Genomic DNA, 14,205 nt, shown 5'->3' on the forward strand with positions numbered 1-14,205 from the left:
CAGGAAACAAAATCATTTTGTCTAGGAGAAAGTTTGCATTAATGTATTCAGTTAGTATAATCATCATTACTTGTTTATAAGAAGATAAAGCCTTTAAAGAGGTGGGTAACTTGAATGTTGAAATATTACATGATATACACTGAGGCACTGTAAAAAATTAACATGGAAAAAAAAAAGTGAAAATATTATTTTACATAAGATTTGTTGCCAGTGTCGTTTACAAAGAGGTAAAAAAGCATGCTTATCCTTTGTTGTAAATGATTCACAAAAATTGATTAATAAAAGTCCAATGTTGCACAAGCGTTTAAACCAAATGTTGACCTGGAAAATCCTTGATTGCATGTTGACCAATGTAATATGTGATTTAGGTTATAAAAGCAGAATCAGTTCAAGACTGAGACATTGAGGTCTCTATTAAGATCCTCTGTATAATCTTATTTCTGTTGTGTCTTGTCATAAATATGTACAGCTATTATTTTCTAATACTTGCAGTGCTACACAGATGCTTAGCTTATACGCAGAGTGTTTCGCACCCAGGAAAATGCAGACTTGTCTTCAGATCCGATGAGGTCCAAGTCATTTGTGCGTCCGTTAACTTCAAACAGTTACCCAGCAAGGCCTTCCCAGGTAACACTACAGACCTCAGTGTCCGCTTCAGCAATTTAAGCTCCATAACATCTGATGACCTGAAGATCTTGTCCCATCTGAGGCAGCTCAGTCTGATCAGAAACCAGCTGCGTACATTACCTGCGGACCTGCTTTTGGGCCTGTCTAATCTTCATGTGCTTGACCTTACAGGTAATGAGTGTGTGTGTTTGGTTTTTACTTAGTTACTTTCCTCAAATTTAATCAATTTGTCTGTGTCTGTGCATCCCATAAAGACTGCCAGTCTGGCTGTGCATTAGTGGGAACTTTTCATTAATAGTAGGGACTCTTTCTAAAGGTTACTTTGTACCACAGTATGTGGTGACAAAATGCTGGTTTTATGAGTATCATGGATTTGTTCAATCAGGAGCTAAACAAGTGAGTCTTTTGAGTGAGTTATCCAATCATTCACTGACTCATTCTGATTCACTGATTCATGAGCAAAACAATTTTATATGGCTGAATTTGTAAAAGCATACTAGCATACTACTATTTCTGACATAATAAGAGTAGTGTTGGCTGTATGATATTTTGAATTCAGTCTTTATGGTGAGTCACTGAATCACTAAATTTACAATAGTGATTAATTAAAAGATGCTGACTTAATTAGAATGAAACAATTAACTGAGTCATTGAACAATTTCTCCAACCTTTTAGTTCAAAAACACTGACTGGAACTAAACAAGTAAATGAGTCATTAAATCAATTTCTCAACCGATTTGTTAAAAAACGCTGAATCATTTGGGAACAATTATCACTGAATCATTTCCCCAGCTGGTCCATTAAAAAACGCTGACAACCCTGAATGAAATAGGTGAGTGGGTCTTTAAAAGGATAGGTCATCCAAAAATAAAAATTCCGCCATTATGTTATAATCTATGTCCATATGGAAAAAAATACTATGGGAATCAATGGGGAACATAAAAAACGGGTTTGGAACAACTTGAGGGTGAATAAATAATGAATAATTTTTATTTGTATGTGAACTATCCCTTTAAATCGTTCTCTCACAGCCAATTGAATCGGTCATCTCTCAAATGATTTCTTCAAAAACTGCAGAATCAGAACAAGCACACTTGTTCATGTGTGTTTATGCGTATTGGCTAACAATGTGATCCTATCCTAATAGGTAACAAACTGACAGCTTTATCATCGCAAGTGTTTCATCATTCTCCTCTTGTGGAGCTCACACTCTCAGATAACCTGCTCTCTGAGATAGACGCTGACTGTCTTCCTGTAAACAACTCTCTCCAGAGGTTAGATTTGTCATCTAACAAATTTACCCAGCTGCCCGTGGCCTTCCTGCAAAGACTCAACAATCTCGAGAGCTTAGACTTCCGAAATAATCAGCTGGAGGAACTGACTCCTGTAGCTCTGACCTCTCTGCCCAAACTTGAGGCTCTGTACCTGGAAAACAACAGACTGAAGTCTTTAGATGCATCAGCATTCATTGGTAATCCAAACCTTCGCCAGATGTTCTTGAGTGGCAACCGTTTGGAGAGCCTGCCTGCTGGAATTTTCCTCAAGCAGGACGAACTTGTTTTCCTTGACCTGAGAAACAACTATCTGCAAACCTGTCTCCAGGTACATTGGATGGACGTATGCATGCTGTGCTGTCTGGTAATCCATGGCACTGCAACTCTAGTTTGGCATATCTATGGCATTGGCTGCGTATGAATAAAAAAAGAATTTTTCATGATGATAAAATCACTTGTAAAACACCTGAACACATGAAGGGTAGAAACATCACTGAAATTGCTGCCACAGAGCTTGGCATCAAGGACTAAGAAAATCATATAATAAAATACATATTTTAAAACATGCTGTCACAGATATTTTTGAAATCTTCTAAATACTTTACAAACTGTGAAATCTGAAGGATTTACTTAAAAAATTATCAGAAATTCATATTTCATGATTGTACTATGCGTAATATTGAAAAAAAAAATGTTTTACTACTCCATCAAATTTCGTATAGACTTTTAAAGTAAATATTTCAACATGGAGCAAATATTTCATCTTATTAAAAAAGTTTTTTTAACTCGAAAATCTTCTCTATTTACAAATCTTTTTGGAGAGTTTCCAGTTAACTAAATTCTTTAAATTCCAAGTATAATTTGTGCTTTTAAAAGCCGGTTTGGTACTATTTTTAAAGAAAGAAAACCTGATGTTGGTCAGCAGAGGGCACTAAACTCAAAGTAATTAGAGGTACATACTGTATGTCCTGAGGGGAATGTGGTTTCAGAAAAAGTTATTAAATTTTTTAAATGTGTACACTTGTCTTTTATAACTGTTCTGTTCGTTATTGCTTTTAATAATACATTACAAACTGTAATTTCACTGTATCTGTCTAATTTTTTTGTCTATCAGTTTGATGTAGGCTATGTGTCCTCAGAAATCCCTTGTGTATCTTAGTAAAATGCGTTTGTGCATTGTAGAGATTTATAACTCCTGTGTACAAGGGCCATTTCCAAGGGAGGCTACTTATGAAAATTAAACCTTTTCATGGAGGGTATAAATAGGATAGAATTGATCAGATTGCGCCCTTGTTCCAACTTCTGCCCCCCAGGGCCCCTCATTCGTTCACATATATATATATATATATATATATATAGAGAGAGAGAGAGAGAGAGAGAGAGAGAGAGAGACATTATGTCAGGGCTTCCAAAATATAATTGATTCTGCATTTTTATTGGTATGACATCACTGTAAAAGCACTAAACTGTATGTATTCAAGCAAGAAAATAGAATGGGGAGTTATGAATGGGCATGTAGAGTCCCCATTAAGAAAGCCATAACAAATACTGAAAAAATAATAAATTGATCTGACATGGTTGAAAGGATACGTTATGGATAATATAATAAGAATAATGTAATGTTGTGAAGTTTACACTTTTAAACCTTAAATAATGTAATAGGATGTGTCTGACCCTGTTTTCACCTTCTACTTTGCATTAAGGATGTGAAGATTGGTTCAGTGTTCAATGCAGCGTGATGATTTTTATAATTCCTCTGAGAGACTGACCATTACCTGAACCGTCATTAACAGTGCTTTTCAGGCCACAAATCTCATGCACTTTTATAACCATATTAAACCCTTTTAGAAGGTTTAAAGAGCTCACAGAGACTCACAAAAATGCTGTGTGACCTTGAAAAACTCTGAAGTTGACCAATAATGTTTTAAGGCCAATGATCATATATCATTGTTAAGTTGTTACAGTAAACAGATTGTTTACTGTAACCATTCATTTTAAATTGACAGGAGATGTGGCATAATATATAATGATAATGATAAAAGTTTGAGTATTCTTTTAGGAGAAAAGTATGATCATCCATTCAAGGCTATTCCACACTACCACTTGATCGTTACTAAAAGCATTAATGCTAATGGAATTGTTCAAAATGAATTCCTCTCCATTTGCTTACATGTATACATTAACATTATTTCATTATCAAAGGCAAAATTAAATCAAATGGTATATATATATATATAAAATACTAGTCCCGCAAGAATCCATCGCGGGTTGTTTTGATTCTGATGCGATTCACGAAACAAATGACTCTTTTGAGCTGATTCTTTTGAACAGTTCAAAATTTGAACTGTTTGAATCAATCAAAGGAGTCCTTCACCTCTGATTCTATTACTGAACTTTTTTTAATGAAGGAAGATGTGTGTATGTAGGCTATATGGCTACTACCGTTCAAAGTTTTAAAGTGATGAAAGTGACAGTTGAGACATGTATAAAGTTTTTTTTAAAGAATTCTCTTACGCTTAAGTGTCACATGATCCTTCAGATAGGCCTGTCACGATAACAACTTTTTGTTGTGCGATATTGCCCCAGAAATAATTGCGAAAAGCGATATTATTGTCATTTTAAAGACCATTTTATGCCACTGAATATATAATCATAATATAAAAGCATAATAATGCAAGAAGGCCAACACTTCCAAACGACAACAAACTTTTAATTCTTAAGAATATTTAGATCATGGAAATTAAGTATCAAAATAGGCCTATTAGATACCTTAAAAACCTGAATAAATAGTAAATAAACATTTTCTAACAAAAAGTGCAAAATAAGTAGAAAAAAGACAAATTCACAAATAACTTGTATGGAGATTTTTCCATCTACAGATTTTTCCTGACCTTCTTTTCTCTGTAAATTAAGGGTGCACACTATTGCTGAAAAACACAATGACTACTTAGCCGTCAGATGTCTGTATGCACAAGGCACAGATCCCTAAACAAGACCATATCTGCAGATGCAACTTTTTTGTAGAAGCACTTTTAAAATTTGAACTAGCACCAACTACACCACATTATATATGAGAAGCTGCAAAAGACACAGGCGTAAGTGGAATGCAAAAAACATGGTGACATTAATTTTTAAGTAAATATAATGGGCGATATATTGCGTCACCAAAAATGATTGAGGTCATGTACATATATTGCGCGATAAGTCGATATATTGATTATTGCGACAGGCCTACCTTCAGAAACAGTGATGTTTCATTTCAACACTGATAAAAAAAGAAATGTTTTGAATGATTTCTGAAGGATCATGTGACACCGAAGCTTGAGAATGCTTAAAAAACTACCATGTAAGGGTGTGCGGGTCAAAAAAAGATTCCTGTCTGAAACACTCATTAGTCAAAAAGCTTTAAAAAGGTCACGCTAACTCTTTAACAACTCTTTGCCAAAAACATTGTGCTCAGAACATTGCCCATATCCTGAGAGAAATATGATCATAAGTCTGCTTTATACCAGTAATTAATTATACAGAGTAATGGACCTGCTCCGCTCTGGACCCAGCTTGCTCTGCCAGTCATGGCCAATTTCTTTAATTAGGCGTCTGCTGATAATGTAAACGCAGTGTGTGAAATATATCTTTTATAAAATTGTGTCTTTTGTGGGGTCTTGCTCGCCTGAAGGGCGGGAATGTTGTAGACAGTGTGCCGCCATAAGATTTAAGAGCAGGGATTTACTGGGCTTTTCAATCTTAGCTTGTCTGTGCTGTTCTAAGGATGACCTTGCTGTTGTGAGTAGACTACAGTGTGACTGTCACTTCCTGTAATGTGGAGCGAGTCCTACCGGATTGAGATTCCTCACAGCAGCTGAGATGACATGGGGTGGTGAGGAATGGCTCCCTGAGAGCCACGTGTCTTTTTCACGCACTGACGAGATATTGACGGCTAAACACTGCACATATAACCTTAGTGGCATCATTTATATATGACTTGATGCCGTCTGTCAACAGGAAGTTAAGTGTTCACCTAGTTTATTTATATTCTTCTTCATGCTCTTATTTTCATCCTCATTTAGCAAACAGGGTGGCACAGCAGCATAATGGAGTACCGTGTGTTTTTAATGTGGTTGTGGCACCCGTCCATCTTCCCAATAACCTGCACTTAACTCTCAGCATAACTCATTTTTTCATTGATTTCAGTCAAAGGTTGCTATTTGCTAAATCCACGCTGGTCTGGATGTTTTAAGAGCTTATTTCACGGTCACATGAATGCCATGGGTAATGAATGTTTTGGGAATAAAATTATGGCTTGGTTTGATATTGGCTGAGAAGTGTGTTATGCCTGGCTGTAGTGCTGATTAGGACCTAGGTTTGAGTCCAGACTAGGACATTTATTGTTGTATAAGTAATTAAATAAATACCTCAGAAAAAAATGTATCTATATACAACTTTTTTGTTGCCAGGGACCCCAAATGTTCATCTGCTTTTACAAGAGACCCCCTTCCTATGTATTTTCATGCAAAAAAAAAAAAACATTTACACTTTACTAAGGCCAAAGCAAATGATTAAATATTGTTTTCAAAATATATATTAACTTCACTGTAAAAAAAATCAAAAGTTGAGAAAACTTAAAAGTTTAAGGCAACCAGCTTCAGGAGGTTTTTGAGTTTTCTCAACTTTTTGTTGTATAAACTGAATACAAGAAGTTGAGAAAACTCAAAAACGTCCTGAAGCTGGTTGCCTTAAACTTTTAAGTTTTCTCAACTTTTGAATTTTTACAGTGTTGACTATATGTTTTATATCAGTTTTTAGAGTGTATAAACCTAAACAGAAACTTTTACAATTTACATTTTTCCTGAAGCACTTTGCACAATAAATAATTAAACTTAATATTGTTAAATTTGACTGCTTTAAAAACACTTTATGTAAAAAACCTTTGTCTTTTCTCTCAAATTTTCTGCTGACCTCCTAGCACTCCTCTGTGGCCCCTCAGTCCTCAGACCCTATTTTAAAAGCCCTATTTTAAACAACAAATTTTAAACCCATGAAAGGTGAATAGGCCTGTTATTTTTTGCTTTTCAGAGTTTTCGCTCCCTAATTTCCCACCATCAGTAAAGGTCAGTTTTGATCACTGTGATCACTCTTCCCTAGATTTAACCACAGTCCTGAAGTGTGGCAAGCACTTTTTGTGAAGAAATAGCTTTATTCAAAAAGAAAAAGGGGGCTTCTACAGTACTTTTAAGTACCAGTTGTGCAACTGTGCTTTTCCTCCATTTTCTCCTCTGAAAATTACTCTTGATGTGGAGGAAGGTCTCTTTCTCTCACTCCATTTAAATCACAGCAGCTTCTTTTGCCTCTTGCTACTTTTATTGTAAGCAGATCTGCTAATTTAAACAGTCATTTTATTCATTTTTTCATTAGATTACAGTTATTCACATTCTATCCTCCTCAGCACATAAACTGTGCAAAATTATTACCCGTTTGTCTCTTGATAACAAATCTGTGTGCTTTCAAAAGGTCAAGCACAATGACCTCTGAAAAACAGACGATTTGTAAGAAACATAGTGGCTTGTGTGTAATGGCTGATTTTACCTCTTAGAACTCCTAGAGGGGAAACTTATTTTTAGAACTGAAAAGCGGTAGGCTTTGAGATTCCAAAATGTGTCTGATGTGGAGGGGGGGGGCGCTGACAATGTGCTCTGGTTACAATGTAGTGTGTGTAACTCAATACTGATCCATGTGCAATTGAGATTTTGGACGCCGTCAGCTGCATGGAACATGTGCTTCCCTCTTAGCTGGACAACAGCATGACGGTGTGAGAGTTATAGAGGTGCATTTTGCTGTTATTTATGTTGTAGACACTAATATGTGGCCTGTATTCCCCATTTTGTGTTGTGTGATGCTGATTTAGTTGTGCTGGTGGGGTCAGTGATTACTGGCTATTAGCACCGGCTGCTCTTTTGTCCACCCACATGCCAGATCTAAGCCATAAGTGTCCAGCCATCAGTAGACCTACACACACAAACACAAAGATCTTTCCATGTGGGCACAAACACATTCATTGCATTAATTCACTCAGACAGAATGAATAACACCCACACACAAACACACCCACATCCACATCCATCCATGTCTTTCTGGAGCCAACAAATGAGTGTCTGACACCCGAGGGATGCTCAAAGCACTGTGGCAAAATTCTAATCCTTCAAACTCCCACAGAGGGGGATGGTGGTTCACACTGTAGTTTAATGGGCAGGTGAGATTAAAAAAAAACACTAGGGAGAGAAAAGGTACAGGTAAATTCATAGATGTCCATGTGTACAGGACAAGATCAGACTGAATTTTTTTAAATAATCTGATGTATCTAAAGCACCATATTGTAATTGTATACAAGGTTTTAGACATCAACTGGCATATCATAGCATGCACATTCAGTCACCAGAGCAAAAACACACATATTGTTTGCTGGTTTTGTTTTACAGTTTTGAACTATTGCTATTGCTCAATCTACATAGTAATAATAATAATAATTGAAACAATCATTTGCTTTCGTTTAATGCCAAATGGTTATAGAAATGAGAGAGGAGAACTGTTTCATGTGGAAACAAAAGAAATCCAGACACACAGTCATTTTATTTTAAAGATCATTGAAAAAATATGTTACAAAAATGTATACAAATTAGGTTGTGATTCAGAGTGCTCTATAAATTCAAGTCATTTTTCTTCCTTCAGGCTTGTTCAGTTAAGAAACCAGTCAGATATTCTCATTACTGTAAGATGTCTTCAGAGACAAGGAGTCTTGAAGCCTTTGATGTGTGTAAGATTTAAATGATTGATTTCAATACATTTAATGATTTTTGAATACATTTTACTTACAATTATGATCAACCCTTTTAATTTACTTCTCTATTGTTTTACTTTAATGTTTCTTGATAAAGTGTTGTTTTGATAGTTGCATTGACCCTTAGTAACCCATTTTATTTCATTCTTTTCTGAAAAGAGTCTTAGGAGTGTATACACTTACTTACAGTATAGCTAATATGTAGGCATATTAATAAAAGGTGACTAAACCTGATAAAGAGCCATTTTATGTTAAAAGCTTGAATATTTGATTACTGACATTGTTGAGCAGAGGGTTAGAGTTACATCAACTACATATTTAAACATTAGATAGATAGATAGATAGATAGTTTAAGGATTATTGAACGAGTTTAGCCGTTTTCCATACTGTAATCACAGTGCACTGTTCATATTGATTATTTCTGTTTCCGAATTAGTTTATTATTCTGAAGTATTGACAGAGGACAAGCGCAAATCATTCTCTAGTTGTTCTTGCATTCGTGGGCAGGTTGGCCTTTTGACACATTTGTTGGATCACCAAGTAACGGGATATATGTGTTACTCCGGGACGCGCTCACAGCAGCGCTATCCCACACCGAGCTGCTGCCAGCCGAAGCCGTTCTTCCAGCCTCCAGACACTCCTGCGCTTTCTCCTTCAAGCGTAACGCCATGAGTTCGATCTCATGCTTGGCAGCGGTTTCTAGCACACGTTGCTTACTGTAAACAATGACGAAGTTGTTAATAATCGGGTGGATTGGCAACGCTATAGCTATTACGCCACATAGAAAACTGACAGCCGCGTTACACCTGCCCAGCGTTGTTTTAGGATAGATGTCTCCATAACCCACAGTGGTCATAGTAATGATAGCCCACCAGAAGGACTGTGGGATGCTGGTGAACATGGTCTCCGGGTGGCTCTGCTCCAGTGTGTACCCCAGCGCGGAAAACAGGAAAATCCCCACGCTCATGTACATGAGCAGCAGACCCAGCTCTTTCAAGCTGCTTTTGAGTGCGAATGTAAGAGTTTGCAGACCTGCTGAGTGGCGCGCGAGTTTGAAAATGCGCGCAATGCGCATGATCCGCAACGCCTGCACTGCCTGCTGGACGTTGGCGAGCTCCATGATAGCAGTGCCCAAATGCGTAAGAATCAACACCACGTAGAACGGCATGATGGCTAGAAAGTCTATTATATTCATGAAGGAAAACACAAAGCGCAACTGGTTCGAAGAGGACACGAAGCGCAAAATGTATTCCAATGTGAACCAGATGATGCAAGCCGTCTCGATGGACTCAAGGGCCGGGTGTTCCACGAGGTTACCCTGGGCATCTTCCACTTGCAGCTCCGGGATGGTTCCCACGCACATGACCACAGAGGAGAGCAGGATGGACGCGAACGACACCACTGCGATTACGCGCGCGGCTAAAGATGACTCTGGTTTCTCCATGAGTTTCCACAGGAACGCTTGACACTTCTGACCTCTAGTGACCCTCGCATCATCCTCCAGGTCGTCAAGGATGGTCTTGACCTTCTCTGCTATTTCTGCCAGCTCGGTTTGCACCTCATTTAAACTACTTATACAGCATTCGTCCAGATACTCCGCGTCTATCCCCCAATAGTCCATCTCTCTCATGAAGCGCATGGGACAGATTCCTCGCTTCATATGAATCTCTCCGTAGTAATATAGCTCTAGGATGCATTTGAAGGCCTCTGGGTCTCTGTCGAAGTAAAACTCTCGCTTTAAGTCGTCATAGTCATCACAGAGCGCGCAGAGATCATCTTGTGTGGAACCCGTGGCTCGGTTCACCAGCTCCGCCAAACGCGTCTCGGGATATTGGTTCAGCACGTCCCCGTAGAGAATGTGCTTGACACCACCGATATTCACAGCAATCTCCGTCTCCTCACTCGCCTCTGAGCCGTTACTGTCCGCGTAACGAGTCCTCGGGAACTCCCACATGTTAACTGATACAATCCAGAGACAAAAACAAAATAAGAATCATTTTTAATCTAGAGGACCATATGTTATAAAAAGCAACATGTCCATGACTAGTAACTAGATAAATATTATAGGAGAGACCGGGGCTAGAAACTGCCAAATAATTTCAGACTGTGATTTTTTGAAAATCTGCTTCCTTTTTGCCGGAAAAAAAGACTACGTTTCTTGAACACATGCTGACCTTTTGTGACAACATTTGCCAACAGAAGTGCACAATGGGGTAAGTTGTCACAATGAAAACTGCTTTTGTAAATCCTGGGACAACAAAAGCGTAAAAGACTTAAATAATATATCATTGTTAGGACAAAAATATTGTAAGTAATAGGTTATATAAATTTATAGGCTAACATTTAAAATGTATGTGACAACTTGACCCGATATGACGTTTGAAAAATAGCCTACTTTTTTCTTGAGAGCAGATTATACAGACACGATATTAACATTTTATAATAAAAATTCAAATTTACGAAGGTTTTGATTTTGGCACCAACATATAGCCTAAACCATTGCTAAGTTACTGGATACAGCCCTTGACATCTTCCCCATGTGAAAGCTATAGTCCCAGTTTACCCTTTTCTATTTGTAAATTAGCAAGAAAGAGGACAAAACTCGTTTTGCTCGCTTTAAGATGAAATATGTTTTGTTTAATAGGCCTATATTGAAAATTTATTTTTACTCTAGGATACAATACATTATTCAAACATTAGCCTAAGTCGTGTTCGCATTAATAAAGTCCAGTGCTCCACGTTATAATGTTCAAATGCAAATGGTCAATTGTGATTAAAAAAAACTTACATATCTTTGGATCAAAACCTGTGAAGAAAGTCTTACAAAGCTTCTGACTTCAGCTGCATGATGCCCGCGTGTAGAGCAGAATAAATCCGAAAGAGCGCAACATGAGTAAAGACGGTGACAGGAGCAGAACTAAGGTGTGTTGAGTGTGTGTGTGTGTGTGTGTGTGTGTAGGGATGGAGCAGGCGTGATGGGAGGGGTGGAGAGTCATAAATTGTTTTCAGATTGAAGGACCAGGGACAGGCTGCAACTCAGGCAGTCATAAAACATATACTCTCTTACTGTGGTTATAATTAATAGGGGTTCATTTAAAAATATAGACTTACGACATCTCATGGCACTCGCACTTTCTTAAACTTTTTTTTACACTCATACAGGTTTTTATAGCCTGTTATTTTAATGATAGAAATGTTTCGAATGTAAAATTCGACCAAACGTAAGCTTTTCTTTTGTAAAACACTGTTTTCTCCACTCCGTACAAATAAATGCACACTAGAAAGCACTTTAGTAAGTTTGCTTGTCGTTTGTGTCAAACAGTAGTCGTCCAGTGGTACATTAGCACACGCAGCAGCTCAATTTTGTGTTGAAATATCCTGCTCTAGTGTTGAAAAGTGGAAACTGCAAGGCAACAAGTTGTGCCACGTGATAAAACTGGAATAGCCTCACTCGCTTTTGCAGTCCACAGGCTGCTTGTATGTTTATCTTTATCCGTCAATTTTTAATACAAAGTGTCGATAATGTTTATTTCATCCTAATAACTTCAACATAAAATTTCAAGCAGTTTTGGAATATTTATTTTTTAGTCATACGGATTACAAATAAATGACTATTTTAGGTATTAAAATAATCAAATTATAGTGATTTTACGTTTCAAAATCTGTGAGTTTTGATTACTGGCTTGAAAGGATTTATTTACTTTGATTCTCTATTCTCTGGATTTATTTACTTTGATTCTCTATGCTATTCTCTGAAAGAGATGGATCACATTAGCCACTGGATAGATAGATAGATAGATAGAGTACAAACGAACGAACGAGCGATAGATGTTATCGATTTGTTTTTATTTCCTAAGTATTTTATTTATTATTTTGAAGTTGATGAATCACTCTCTGGTTGGTCTTGCTTTTGTACAGTTGGTCTTTGGGCGCATTTGCTGTATCACCAAGTAACGGGATATAGGCCTACAGGTCAGTTCGTTACGCGAACGCACCAGCACTATCCGACCCACCGAGCTGTTGCCAACCCAAGCCCGTGATGGCATTTTTGTATACTCCGGACACTCCTGAGCTTCATCCTTCGCGCGTAACGCCATGAGTTCAATCTCATGCTTTGCAGTGGTTTCTAGCACACGCTGCTTATTGTAAACAAGGATGAAGTTGTTAATGATCAGGTGAACTGGTAACGCGATAGCTACGATTCCACACAGGAAACTTGCAGCGGCGTTACACCTGCCCAGCGTTGTTTTAGAATAGATGTCTCCATAACCCACAGTGGTCATGGCAATGATACCCCACCAGAGGGACTGTAGGATGCTGGTCAACATGGTCTCCGGGTGGCTCTGCTCCAATGTGTACCCCAGTGCAGAGAACAAGAACTCCCACGGTCATGTACGTGAGCATCAGACCCAGCTCTTTCAAGCTGCTTTTGAGCGCTACGGCTAGAGCTTGCAGACCTGCTGAATGGCGCGCGAGTTTGAAAATGCGCGCAATGCGCAACGCCTGCACTGCATGTTGAACACCGGCCAGCCCCATCTGGCCACAACACTAAGTAGAACGGCATGATGGCTAGAAAGTCTACTATATTCATGAAGGAAAACACAAAGCGCAATTTGTTCGAAGAGGACACCAAGCGCAAAATGCATTCCAGGGTGAACCAGATGATGCAAGCCGTCTGGATGGACTCAAGGGCCGGGTGTTCCACGAGGTTACCTTGGGCATCTTGCACTTGCAGCTCCGGGATGGTTCCCACGCACATGACCACAGAGGAGAGCAGGAACAAAGCGAATGACACCACTGCGATTACGTGCGCGGCTAAAGATGACTCTGGTTTCTCCATGAGTTTCCACAGGAAGGTTTGGCACCTCTGGCCTCTAGTGATCCTTGCATCATCCCCCAGGTCGTCCAGGATGGGGATTAACCATCTCTTCTATTTCCGACATCTCGGTTTGCACCTTATTTAAACTACTTATACCACTGTAAAAAAACGGCAGCTGTGGTTGCCGGAATTTTACTGTAAAAAGTACGGTAGCAACGTTTTAGGTTTTAACTTAAATTTACAATTAAATACTGTAATTTCGTTAACTGATATAATGTTAATATACCAACCTATTGAAGTACTGAAATCTGTTTTGTACCTCTGTAATACACTGATAACCACCAAATGCAGGTGGTGATGAGAAAGTCACATGATGAACCAAAGCCCATCACAAGCAGCTTTTAAATAATAACATATATAGAAGGTGCACAGTGTCATTCACACAAATGCTAAACACCATCATGGTAACAAAACTCTCGCTTTAAGTCGTCATAGTCATCACAGAGCGCGCAGAGATCTTCTTGTGTGGAATCCGTGGCTCGGTTCACCAGCTCCGCCAAATGCGTCTCTGGATATCGGTTCAGCACGTCCCCGTAGAGCAGTGATGGGCAAACTTGGCCCTTCCAGGCCACTTTCCTTCAGAGTTTAGCTCC

At 38.4% G+C, this 14,205-nt stretch overlaps 2 protein-coding genes and 1 pseudogene across 2 annotated transcripts; 1 reads left to right on the forward strand and 2 right to left on the reverse strand.

Moving 5' to 3' along the window:
* Positions 1 to 369: 369 nt before the first annotated feature.
* Positions 370 to 3,455, forward strand: LOC107726610 (leucine-rich alpha-2-glycoprotein-like). Its single transcript, XM_016536252.1, has 2 exons — positions 370 to 798; positions 1,775 to 3,455. The coding sequence occupies exons 1-2, from the start codon at positions 462 to 464 to the stop codon at positions 2,320 to 2,322; spliced, it is 885 nt and encodes a 294-aa protein (XP_016391738.1). The 5' UTR covers positions 370 to 461; the 3' UTR covers positions 2,323 to 3,455.
* A 5,623-nt stretch (positions 3,456 to 9,078) lies between these two features.
* Positions 9,079 to 11,590, reverse strand: LOC107726615 (potassium voltage-gated channel subfamily F member 1-like). The gene is made up of 2 exons (XM_016536256.1): positions 11,522 to 11,590; positions 9,079 to 10,692 (listed from the first exon to the last, which is right to left on the reverse strand). Exon 2 carries the CDS (start codon positions 10,685 to 10,687, stop codon positions 9,215 to 9,217), a length of 1,473 nt encoding a protein of 490 aa, XP_016391742.1. The 5' UTR covers positions 10,688 to 10,692; positions 11,522 to 11,590; the 3' UTR covers positions 9,079 to 9,214.
* A 1,004-nt stretch (positions 11,591 to 12,594) lies between these two features.
* LOC107726603 (potassium voltage-gated channel subfamily F member 1-like) overlaps positions 12,595 to 14,205 on the reverse strand; it is a 2,000-nt pseudogene continuing 389 nt past the window's right edge.

This window comes from Sinocyclocheilus rhinocerous, unplaced genomic scaffold, assembly GCF_001515625.1.
Source record: "Sinocyclocheilus rhinocerous isolate Xijiao unplaced genomic scaffold, SAMN03320098_v1.1 scaffold1538, whole genome shotgun sequence".
Classification (NCBI taxonomy): domain Eukaryota; kingdom Metazoa; phylum Chordata; class Actinopteri; order Cypriniformes; family Cyprinidae; genus Sinocyclocheilus; species Sinocyclocheilus rhinocerous.